At 47.7% G+C, this 11519-nt stretch overlaps 2 protein-coding genes and 1 non-coding gene across 3 annotated transcripts; 2 read left to right on the forward strand and 1 right to left on the reverse strand.

The window, feature by feature from the left end:
• Positions 1-440: 440 nt before the first annotated feature.
• Pmar_PMAR025838 (hypothetical protein) lies at positions 441-1151 on the forward strand (the record flags this gene model as incomplete). The annotated part of the gene is made up of 3 exons (XM_002766688.1): positions 441-886; positions 915-1004; positions 1052-1151. 3 exons carry the CDS (start codon positions 441-443, stop codon positions 1149-1151), a joined length of 636 nt encoding a protein of 211 aa, XP_002766734.1.
• A 1296-nt stretch (positions 1152-2447) lies between these two features.
• Pmar_PMAR025839 lies at positions 2448-2529 on the forward strand. Its single transcript has one exon. It is a non-coding gene; the product is annotated as a tRNA-Ser (tRNA).
• A 1216-nt stretch (positions 2530-3745) lies between these two features.
• On the reverse strand, positions 3746-5111 carry Pmar_PMAR025840 (hypothetical protein). Its single transcript, XM_002766689.1, has 2 exons — positions 4496-5111; positions 3746-4092 (listed from the first exon to the last, which is right to left on the reverse strand). Exons 1-2 carry the CDS (start codon positions 5075-5077, stop codon positions 3949-3951), a joined length of 726 nt encoding a protein of 241 aa, XP_002766735.1. The 5' UTR covers positions 5078-5111; the 3' UTR covers positions 3746-3948.
• Positions 5112-11519: the final 6408 nt, after the last annotated feature.

Below are 11519 nucleotides of genomic sequence, written 5' to 3' on the forward strand. Positions count from 1 at the left end.
CATTGAAATTCCTAGATCTAATGATAGTAGCACTCGAATGGAATCAGTTCAGGCTGTGTTGTGGTCGTGGAGAGTGTTATCCGCCCGATTGTCCAGGCCTTCTGGAAGAACACGTAGTAGTCAAACCATGACACCACCAAGGCAGCATACAGTAAGTCATGACAGAATCCATATGGTCTCCTGGATCGTGATCGTGTGTGCATATGAAGGTCGATTTCCGGAGAGCTCTTGCCTCAGACCGGCTGTTCGACGAGCCCTCTGCATGTGCACTCATCTTCGACCCAGTGTTCGGCGAAGTATGCTGATGCAGCTTGCGGATCAAGTGAAGAGATAACACGAGATAGTCGAAAACTCACGGCTTTCGTGGTGAGTGATCCGCCGGTCATCCCCCACTTCACGATCGCTACAACATTCTTGCTAATGACGCTTAGGCCCTGCTAATGTGGAGAAACCGCATACTAGAACAGCAGCTGGCAGAAGAACGCCAGAGTGCCCTCGGCAAATCTGATGTCATCACCTCCACTGTGGCCCAGCGACTCGATACTCTCGAGGCTGGTCTCCGAGCGGTCCAGATGCATAATCGTAATCCTGTTGATACGGTTTCGGCCCCTGTACTGGTCAACGGCCAATGGTACACTGTTCACGCGGTGGAGGCGGCAGAGCTAGTGCCTGATGAAGGCGCGATATACGTTGACGAGGCTGTGGACGCTTTGGCCGACGTTGACTCTGTGGTCAACTGTGCATCGCAGGACGACCCTTCGGCGCCACCGCCGATTCAACCACAGTATAGTATGGGAGAACTCCTCGCTCCAGAGGCACTCAGCCCATTCGATGACTTTCCAAGAGCAACCTATTCGGACGAAAATAAGGACGGGTGGCTAAGTCGGTAAGACAGAGGAAATTCTTGTTTTTAGGAACCCGTCGGTCGGTCTCTTCGACTTGGGCAACGGCACGGCTGAGCCCCGACCCAAGGCTGTTGTAAGCGAGTCATTAGAATCCATGAAGTAATTCTTTCATGTTTTGAGTGAAAACATCAATATCATCGCTTCAGACTTCCTCGCGTTATTTTGGACAACTTCGATCGGACGCTGCAGGGATCCCCATCTGTGAGAACTACAGCGCCTGGCAACGCTACTCTTGTTGTTGCCTGACTTCAGCCGCTACCCTGCAAACGACCGAGGATTCCACCACCGGATATCACCCTGGCGAGCAGAGAAGGACCTCCTTTACCTGCAGCGCTGCAAGTCCAGGGATCTGTTGATGATGATGACGACGATGAGTCAACTCTTATCAAGATTGATGGTAAACGTGCAAATCAGAACAGTATCACATCCCGCTAGCGGTTATCGTCTGGACTTTTAGATCGTCAAATACAGATCTCTCGGGTGTTTGCCAGATTCCGCCATAGTGGCTCCGAAATCACCAGAACCGGTCGTGCGTGGAGTACCTGATGACACCTACGCCTTGTCAATAGACACAAATTTTGGCTCTTGTCAAGAACCCTCCGAGAGTGTAGATCTCGTGAAACGCATACAGGACAACGTTCGCCAGGCCGCTATTTCAAGGGAAGGCGCGGCGTTGTTCGGTAGCAGTATTCTCCCTATGTTCAACACTGCGCGGTCCCATAAGAATCTATCAGAACGGGTAGGTGTTCCACGTCACGTTGGCTGAGTTTCTTCTTCGAACTATAACGTACCGCTTTCTTCAGCATTCACGACTGTCCAGATCATCAGCGTCGCTCTTGGAATCAGCAAGTGTCTTGAGCTGCTCATCAGCTCCCGCCACTGCTAGGCCGAGACGGCCGTCATTCACGAGGAGGGCGATGGAGAGCTTGGACGATTATCATATCCCTTAGCTCATCTATCACCGCTATCGTCGACACATTCTCGCTCATGTTAATTAGTATTGTTTCCCTCTCTTTGGTGCTTGGCGTTGTAAATGCGGCTTGGGTTAAACTGTCTGCAACTTCCTCGTCAACGTTCTATCACTGCAACAATGTCCTACGCAGTGGCACATAAGGTTTTTGATCTCGATGAGCTCCACATTTGGCTGCTTTTGATCGACCTGCACTTTTCACTAGATACGGTTTTTTCGTGTCGTTATAACTCAGCAAGTATGAGCGCCTGGAAGTGACTCGACTAGTATTGCAAACAGCTCGCCGAGTGATTCAAAATGAAGCCTCAGAATTTTAGCCTTCAACTCGCTCACGCTGAAGAGCACTACTCTCCTTAAGTTGGTCTACGCACTGATCATAATGAGACCTTATGTTCCCTCAAACCCGACAGACCAAATGCCTCTACTGAAAACACTACTCTGACTCGAGATATTCCTGATCGAATCTCCCAGGTGTCGTCACTTGTCCCCTAATGAATTCTGTAGTTGGTGTGGAACATTTCTTCCCACTGAACAAAGGGATGGAAGACTCATCGCTGAGCGATGAGAAATTAAATACTTCGGCCAAGTGGTTAAGACGGCGGCTAGCTAAGCCGTTGGTCTATGTGCGCGGGAGTTCGAATCTTCCAGGTGTCGCTTTTTGTCCCCCAATGCATTGTAGGGTAAGGGAGCATTCTTGCTTAATCCTCTAGCGCTAAGAATATTCCTGGGCGCCAGAAATACGCTACCAAAGAGCATTAGAACATCGGTTTGATCGATCGACAACTCGCTTATACTACTCCCCCGTGATTCTGCCTCAATGAGGTTGTCTAGGCTTGAAACAGCATGAGACGGTTGTAGCCCATAAAGACTCCTCAAACAGTTGCCAGAAAGTTTTAATTCGACCAACTCAGTATCCTTGGCGAATACTCAGAAGAACGCGATGAGTTCGCGAGAGATGTTCAATTGGCATGTTGACTCGACTCAGTTCCTCGAACTCGACTCCTCTATGCTTTTATCCTTGATGCCTTGCTGGCGATGTCCAACTCATTTCCAAGAGGAACCTCGTTCACGTCTGTTTCCATCGTATTCACTAACGCAGCAGACCCGACGAATGTCAGAAACCAAGTTCCATCAACCATTGTTTAATTGACTTTTCCCTCAGTCCCAATACCCGTATCTTGTTCCCGAATACTATCACTTCCTTGTTCGGATCTTTAGGCTCCTTCTTGAGCTTTGACGGTCGCCCATCAGCTGCTGAATAGACGCGTCGCTCTGTATGGGAGTTCTTCAGGGAAGGGTCCTCTCGCTCACCAAACAGTACACTACGCAGGTCCGTCACGAAGGACTAAATGAAAAATACAATTGCCGTACAGAGACCACGGATCCCGACTATCACACAGACTTCATGTATTCAACGCACGCGTTCTATAAGAGATTTCCTTCCCATGATTACTTCCATGCTGCCACGTATATGCGTCACTACAGTGTAAGGCTTGCCCCCTCGAAAGTCGGTGTAGACAGGTAAATTGCCGCTATTGGTCCTCTTGAGATAGTAGGGCACTCTGGTAGTGTCCTTATCTCGCAGCTGTTTAAATTTAGACTGTAGCACAAATCTCACTGCTTCTCGACGGAAGGCATTCCCCCGCCAGCGACAAGCCACCTCGGACACTCCATAGCCTTGAATCAACATGAAATACTGCAAGTCAACTTTATACATGCACATGAACTTTGCGGAAATTTTGGAAAATTCTCGTTAGTTTCGGTACGTTTCTACCCGAATTCGTACCGAAACCCCTGACCTCAGCTGAGGAAAGCGGACATATATTCCAATCCCGTTATACACTACCAACGCGAATCTCTGAGGTCGTGGTGACAGCTCAGCTGAGACAGAGGCTACGACCGACCACTTATATTAGGAAAAATTGAGATAAAAAATCACTAGACTGGAAAATGTTTCAGACGTATGAGCAAGACGATGATGTCTTTCGAACCGGGGCTACTCTTCGACAAGTCCAAAGTTCACATCGCTCTACAGGCAAGAAATACCCATGCTAAAAATACGGGAAAATTCAGCTAGAGTGCAGAATCGTCATTCACAGCCTGGCCGTTGACAGAGAAAATATCACATTTGATGTTCAGAGGCGACTCCTTTGAAGACGACGACATCTCAGCTAGTTGGGGCGCTCTAACTTCATATGCGAATTGGAAGCGATCCGTCTGAAGCATTAGAACAGCATTCAATGGAGTTTCACCAGTTTTATGCGAAGTGGCGTAAAACTCGGTGAAAAACGCGATATTCGCGGTGATATGCAGTAGTCGTGAAGTGCGTTTTTCATAAGTGTTTTTCATATCACTAGGGTGAAACGTCATTGTCATTTTGACGCTACTAAAAGTTAGGAAAGAGCTCTTATACAATAAGACTATACCAAAGAAAGAGAAAACGAGCTCATGTTCATAGCTTTCACTAGGTAGTCGACCTTGCAATTCTGCTACTTCTATAGTACTACTAAGTTTTACATGGTGTTTGCCACTATATACGTTTTACGGCTTTTTATCAATCCACACACCCTTCCTCCTGGCTACAACCGTGAAGGAATGTGTACTGGCAACATCATACTACCTTGGCCGCATCCTCGTTAACAATAATCTCCTTATCATCGATCATCATTTTAAATCCCAATCGGTCTCTCATCGAGTACAACTTGAGTATAGTCTCGTTTTTATCATTCTTTGCATATTCTATCGCCACTTCAGCTCCCTTTCTGCCCTCTTTGCATCCATCAGCATCAGAGCAAACTCTGAATCTAGTAGTGCCTATCTTCTCACTAAGGTGCAGTCGAGGGATTGTCCAAGTAAAGCTGTCGGGCGAATGCCTTACAACCGTCCCCGCGTTCTTCGTGAAACGAGACTCTACCTGAGCGCCCGAGGATCTCCAGCCTTTTACATTCAGCATGGTCGGCGACGTCGGAGTTGCCCATTTTTCAGGCGACTCCGTAGCAGGGACAACATCACTTGACAAGGTGCCACTCCGAGTCCTTGGCGTGGCATGTGAATCTCCATCTCCTCTGCAGTCATCATCATCATCATCATTTATCTCGAACGAATCTAGTGTCGACCTTCGGGCTATCTCCACTTCGTTACGGAATATTGATTGGATATCAGAACCACTGCGCCGTCTGGCTGCACGGTAGCGTTCAAACATCTTTCAGAATCCGGAGGCTAAACAAAGGCGGCCCTAACGAGAACAGCAGAGTAGATTTGCGCCGGTCCGATACACTTCTTGATATGAAGCCCGCTAGGTGTGTAAGAATATGCGTTCAGCTCAGTGATTATAGGAGTTTATATACGAATTGGGTTGGAAATGTACAGGAATCAATGAGAATTTCCCGAAATTTCCTCAGAATTTTCATATTACCATCAACACATGCAGTTGAGCATATGCATATTTTCCCACGTTGCTCGCCAGTGCCCACGCAGTTGGTCAACCCAACAAACTCTCGAATTGAGGCCTCACTGATTAACCGCGGAATTGCTTACCACAATTAAGGTTACGTTGACGTGCAGACGAAATTGATCTTCCTATCCGGTGCTTCCGCGAAATCGATCGTAACAAGACATACCAACGGTATTGATTCTACTGGTGGCGGAATAGATTCTTGAAAATTATACCTTTCTGCAATGCTCTGGGCTTCTGAAGTGGTAGCGTGGTGACTGCCTTCGTGAAACATCGACACGCCTATATACATATCACAAGTCCACGAGTGCATCAGCTTAGATGTAGGCAGGTCTAGCATACCAATAAGTGTAGCCAAGATGTCTGGATCACCATAGGGTATAATATTTTGGTAAACTCCATACTTCCAAAGAAAGTGTCTCTTTCCTAAAGAAGTTTCGCGCTCGCCCCGCACAGCCTTTCATAACAGCTTGCCTTGCGTATCAGCCTTGCCTTGCATAACAGCCTAGCCTTGTATAACAGTTCGGGTTTTTAGATTCCGTTAATAAGAGCTCAGCCTCGGATAACAGTTCGGGTTTCGGGTTGCTCTGTGATAATTGTTTTTTTCTTCCCGGCCCGGTTGTAGGAGCCCAACAGGTCTCGGCGTGTTTGTTCGATAGACCTCTCAGGCCCGTTCTTCTGCGCGTTTTGTTCGCTTGCTTAGCTGGTTAAGGCTGTTAATGAACGTTCCATTTGTGGCTCGTATAATCTACCACGTTAGACATGTATAATTCTGTTCCCACAAAAAAGTAAACCTCTCACTAGGAGCTTCAATGGCGCTCCTATGATTGGGAGCGCTTTTGGCGCCCCTCTGATCTCACGACAGAACACCTGGGGCTGGTCTTCTCGCGTTGTATAAACAGGAGTGACCCGAGCCTATAGTGTTGCCGAGTGAGAGTATCTCTTACGTGACGCGAACAAATTAGAAAAGTTTCGCTAGAAGTCTGACTATGTCTTTCCTTCTCGTATAGGCGTGATTGAAGTACTTTCTGAATCACCTCGACGATCTGACACGTGTTCAGTGGAGTTCCACCCGTGATATGAACAACACTAGTGAAAAATATATTCCCCGACTACTGCGTATCGCGAGGTTCGAGATATTCGCGACGCGAATATCGGGGTTTTCTCAGAGAATTACGCCACTTCACGTAAAACAGGTGAAACTCCAGTGTCTCTCAGCCAATCGAGCAAGACGGCCCAGCTCAGCTGGAGTACGTGTCGAAAGGTCCCGCGTCCGTCACCAGAGTGAACAAGGTATCGAGGCATGAGCCAAAGCCACAGGCGTTGCAGGTGAGTCGAGAGATGAATCAACGACGTTCGTGAAACCCTGGTCAGGGTTCGGCCTGAGTCACCTGACGCGAATTCTGATGGTGATTGTAAGTTGTACAACTCAGCGGAGCTGAACTGTACAAAGAAGCGCTGTGAGTCGCGCTAAGAATGCGTTTGTGAAATCCGCTGGAGGCTGTGCTGCATTTTCATGTGCTGTGTGATATATGAATTTTGCTTGCCTCGGAAGCTCAAGTCAACCGATCCGGAATTGTACTCTTGCGTAGCGATCGGTTCTGCACGCCTCATGACGTTGCCGCGACCAACGCTAGTGCACAAGCTCTATCGGAATATGAGCGATTCGAAGTCCGTGGTTTGGAGGCCGAAAAATACTCTTATTGAATTAGGACCAAAATTTTCACGGAATCATACGAGGGGGCGCCGATTGATGCCCGGAAGATGAGGGCCAGGCGTAAGTTTAATCGAGAACGCCGCGTTCTTGAACCAACTTATGCCTTCCCGTTCGCCACGTAACGTGGCCCACGTTGCACAAGGACACGTCGAGATTCTCGACGTGTCCTTGACTCTCGACTCGAGAACATTGCCATGCGCAAGGGCAACTGTGGGATTGCTGTCATTATCTATTTGGCCGCCATTACAGTTGACGATTCTCAGCAACGAATAATACCCATGTCAACTTCTCGGCGTGGTTGTGTACAATGCGAAGAGGAACGCGCTAGACGTATCGTAGCAGAAGCCGAAACTGCCAAAATCAAGGTGCGGGGTCTACTGATGTGCTCAGCGTGCGATCTCTTGTACTTCACGGTGTAATACACCACATATACACTGAGTATATGAGCGAGTCTCTACGATAACTCAACTATTCACTATACCCATCAGAGACAATATATTGGCTTGGTAACCGAGCTGGAGACGCTCAAGAGGCGCACAGAAGCGCGATCAGCTCGTGAGGTCTTTAAGACTAAAGATGCGCTACAGATAATAACTCAGATTTCAAAGAGAAGCCGATCGTTCATGCAAGCACTGATTCCATGTGGGTGCAGTCTCCGCTAAAATGTGACGTCTGTTGGATGCAGGATGATGAACTCTGTGGAGAACACTGAATATCTCAGACTAGTGCTTGACTGGACTCTCAAGGACCTCGAGGTCAGTCCGGGTTTAATCAGCATTTCTCATGTCTTTCACGGGTTGCATACGGTCGAATCCGTCAGATCTGATTCACGGGTCATCAGGTAGACCTGCGAGAAAAGGCCCTTGCTAGACTTGAGACATTGGGTGAAAAGGAACCTGCTTCAATCAGTGAGTGCTTGGTGAAGCTGCTGAATCACCGTGTGGGCATCCTGGATCTATTCCTGTGCATTGAACGACGAGATATGCGGTGTTTATCTCGCCGAGCTCTGTCTGAGCATAGGACACGGATGAATGCTCTCCAGAATGCAGTTGACCTCATCACATACCAGCAGCTGATTGAACCCCAATGGGGGGGGGGTGAGATTCTGAAGAATTACTGCTGAGAATGACCTGGGTTATCATGGGAGAAGACTACGAGAGCTGGAAAATGAATGTGTTGTCATCCATTCAGACACAAGTAAGCCTCCACGTCTGAGGCAGGAAGAGGTAAACCCACCCACAAATACATTCACGACAGAGGCCCTCGGTAAGGGGCATGCTTGGACCAAGACGGATGGTCGACCACAGACGGTGGGGAGCCAACCAGTGGTGCGCCCCGATTCATTTCTTCATCGCGGCGAGTTGAGAGCGTTGGTAGGCTCAATCACAGCCGCCAAGCCCGGTTACTAAATGGACCTGGACAAATGGCCAGAGCCAATCTGTTCCCGGCTCTTCGAGGGACCAATTAGAGAAGTAGCAGAGCACTACTTGATTATTGGGAATTCGGTGCCGCTCAGGTCTGTCGAGCGGCGAACTATGAGCAGGTCCCTCTCGGAAGAACGACGCGCCTTTAAAGAAAGTCTGCGGAAACTGTCGTCCAGCCCTGTCGTAGGAAAATCGAAACTATTCCTTACACTCTCCACTGTCAATCTTGCCAGGGCATCGTCCTTCCGGCTCCTGATACCAAGCCGAGAACCCTTGTCGGTAGGCGACTGTTGACACCGGCACGTGACTTTGCTAATAACTATGCGGTCGTCGGCTCTTCTCGCTCACTGCGTCGACAACTGCATCAGCAAACGAGATGTTCTGTTCACTTCTGGCCTCTCAGTGTAGAATGATAATATTTTGTTTCGCAATATCGAACTGGTGTGACACTCATCTGAAGTGTAACTTCTGGAAATGAATGTTTCTCGTTCTCAGTTGATCGCTCGAGAGCCCGAGACGGTGACGCGGTGGAGCCTCAAACCCCAGATTCTCTATCATGATAGTCCATGACGTCTCCACTGCTCCCTCCAACCGCTGTTTCGCTATGTGTTAAATTAACACTGCTAATCACCTCCCCTGAATTGGCCGAAGTTTTTGCGCACGCGCGAATGAGGAGTCAATCCCGGATCGAAAAAGAACTCGCACAGCTCGAATTACTGGTCGAGAGAGGCGAGATTGACGAGGCCGACGTACAGAATGAACGAACTATGTCTATACTATAGACTCTATAGTGCTACATGGACCTCGTAATCTCTATTTATTCACACCTGCGCCATCATCTCCGTTACTTCCAGGTGACAGCCCATATTCTCGCGGGGCATTCAAGTTGGTAATTATAGCCTAACACACCCCGAATCAGACCAGATATTGGTTCAGGTCGTTACTCTCGGTGATGAGTATCCTTCCAAGCAGGGTGCCCGGTGGGAGGAAAATAGGTATTCTTTCCTTCGGCCTATTTTTTTCCTGCTGAAAATAGGGAAAAATAGGCAGATAGCCAAAATTGGCAAATTTGGCAAAATAGAAAATTTTTCGCTGAGGAGCGATTCGCAGTACAGCATGGCATATTGGACGCAAGTTATGCCGGTCTTGAGGAGCTCTGCTCAAGACTGTAAGCGTTCCTTCACTCTCCGCGGTCACTTAGACTCCGCAGTCACTGAAACGCAACATGGAGATTCTTCATTGCAGCAGTAATCGTGAGGCATAGGGCTTCAAAAATTATGAATTTTGATATAAGCGCTGATGACGTAGCCAAGCATGTGATTGACTTCTTCAGAAGGAAAGTGAGTGATCTGCTCCATTGAGCTAGCAGCATCTATTTTCGCCAGGTGAGCATTCCAAGATTCCGGCGGCGCTGCCGGCCGAGAGTTTGGGAGTTCTTTTAACGAAGATAGTTCGGGACGTTACCTGTATGATACAGGCTGTATCTCCCAGCAGCGACGCACAGTTGTGTCTCTCTAGCAGATTCTATCATATGGGACCTTGATGATTGTGTGGGATGGGTGATATTCACAGCATGGTATCGCGCTATTGGCAATGGCCGATTCCCGCAGAATTCAATTCTGATAATAGATTCGATCGCTTAGCTATGGCAGCTAGCTCTATTATTATGACTCATAATTCCTGAAACCGGTGCTTTACTCAGTGATGAAGAGGGTGCCCATTCGAAGCTGTGATAGGCAAGTGGAAGCTTTCGCGACGGTCCGATGTATCCACCGAGCCACCCTCAACTTGAGGGTGGGTGGAATCCCTCGCGGAGTGATTTCTGGACGTTTGTTCCATTAGGACCACGGCAACAGTACATGGGCCTCCTTCCGCTGGGCACCGTGGTTCACCTGCAGTAATATGTATATGTACGAAGGTGAGTGATAATGGGGGAAGATCATACCTTATCCGAGGAAGAAGAACTGCAAAGCGTACGAGCTTCTTTATGATGACCTGAAGACTAAGAGTGACTACTATACGATTTATCCACTTCGGAATATTTTGGGCAAAGACGAGCTTAGGATTCCTGTATTGAGACTCTCAATTTGAGAACCTATTCTCGCGTTGGTGACCCTAGCTCACCCGCTAATTTGCACGATTCTGGTGATCAGTATTCTCACAGTGGTGAGTCACAAATGGAGACTCTGGATGTCCACTAGTTTGCACAACACTGGTAAGTAGTAATCTCGCGTTACTGACTGTAGCTCATCCGCTAATTCACTCAATTCTGGTCGAGTGATTGCTCTAATTAACAACGCACATCGAAGTCAATATATCTCATCATGAGATATATTTCCTTCAAAGCATGACTTTGCGAATTTTTTGATGGACACTCCTGCGCGCCTAAGATCCAAGGACGAGATCCGTCGATTCCGTCGTTACAGACCTAAATTTCCCGAGTGTTTCAGTTATATTTCTGTCAGAACTACGGCACATATCTATGCCTCTAATCATTGATTAGTGATCAATCACATCCCTCTCTTCATTTTTCGCCTTTTTCTCGATTTTTCCCCCAATTTCCTCCAAAAATGTTCTTTTTTTCCTATTTTTCCGGGAAAAATATGCATTTTTTCTCTCAGGAACTTCCTGACAGGAAAGATAGCCTTTCTTTCTGAAGGAAAGAATGAAAGAACGGCCACCCTGGCTACGGGCTACGATCAAGGAATGTAAGTGTAGACTATACTTACATTTCTTGATCGTACTATTGTACTATCGCCATTGAGACTATACTGTATAGTGCGAACCAACTACGCATATCTGAATTTTCATCATGATTTTCTTCAACATGACTCTATTCGAACTCTTGCCACTACGAGGCAATACCATCGTGACTAGTGGACACAAGTAGGCCTAACTCGTATACAATACCGTAAACTAATCCCTGACAAGATACCGTTAAGACGAAGCTTAGCCACTAGCGAATGATATACCTGAGGTATAATACCTCGAATCACAGTAAATCACTCCGAGCCTGGGCTCAGGTCTAACGTAAGCAAACGAACGTCGT

This window comes from Perkinsus marinus (genome assembly GCF_000006405.1).
Source record: "Perkinsus marinus ATCC 50983 genomic scaffold scf_1104296972058, whole genome shotgun sequence".
Taxonomy (NCBI): domain Eukaryota; phylum Perkinsozoa; order Perkinsida; family Perkinsidae; genus Perkinsus; species Perkinsus marinus.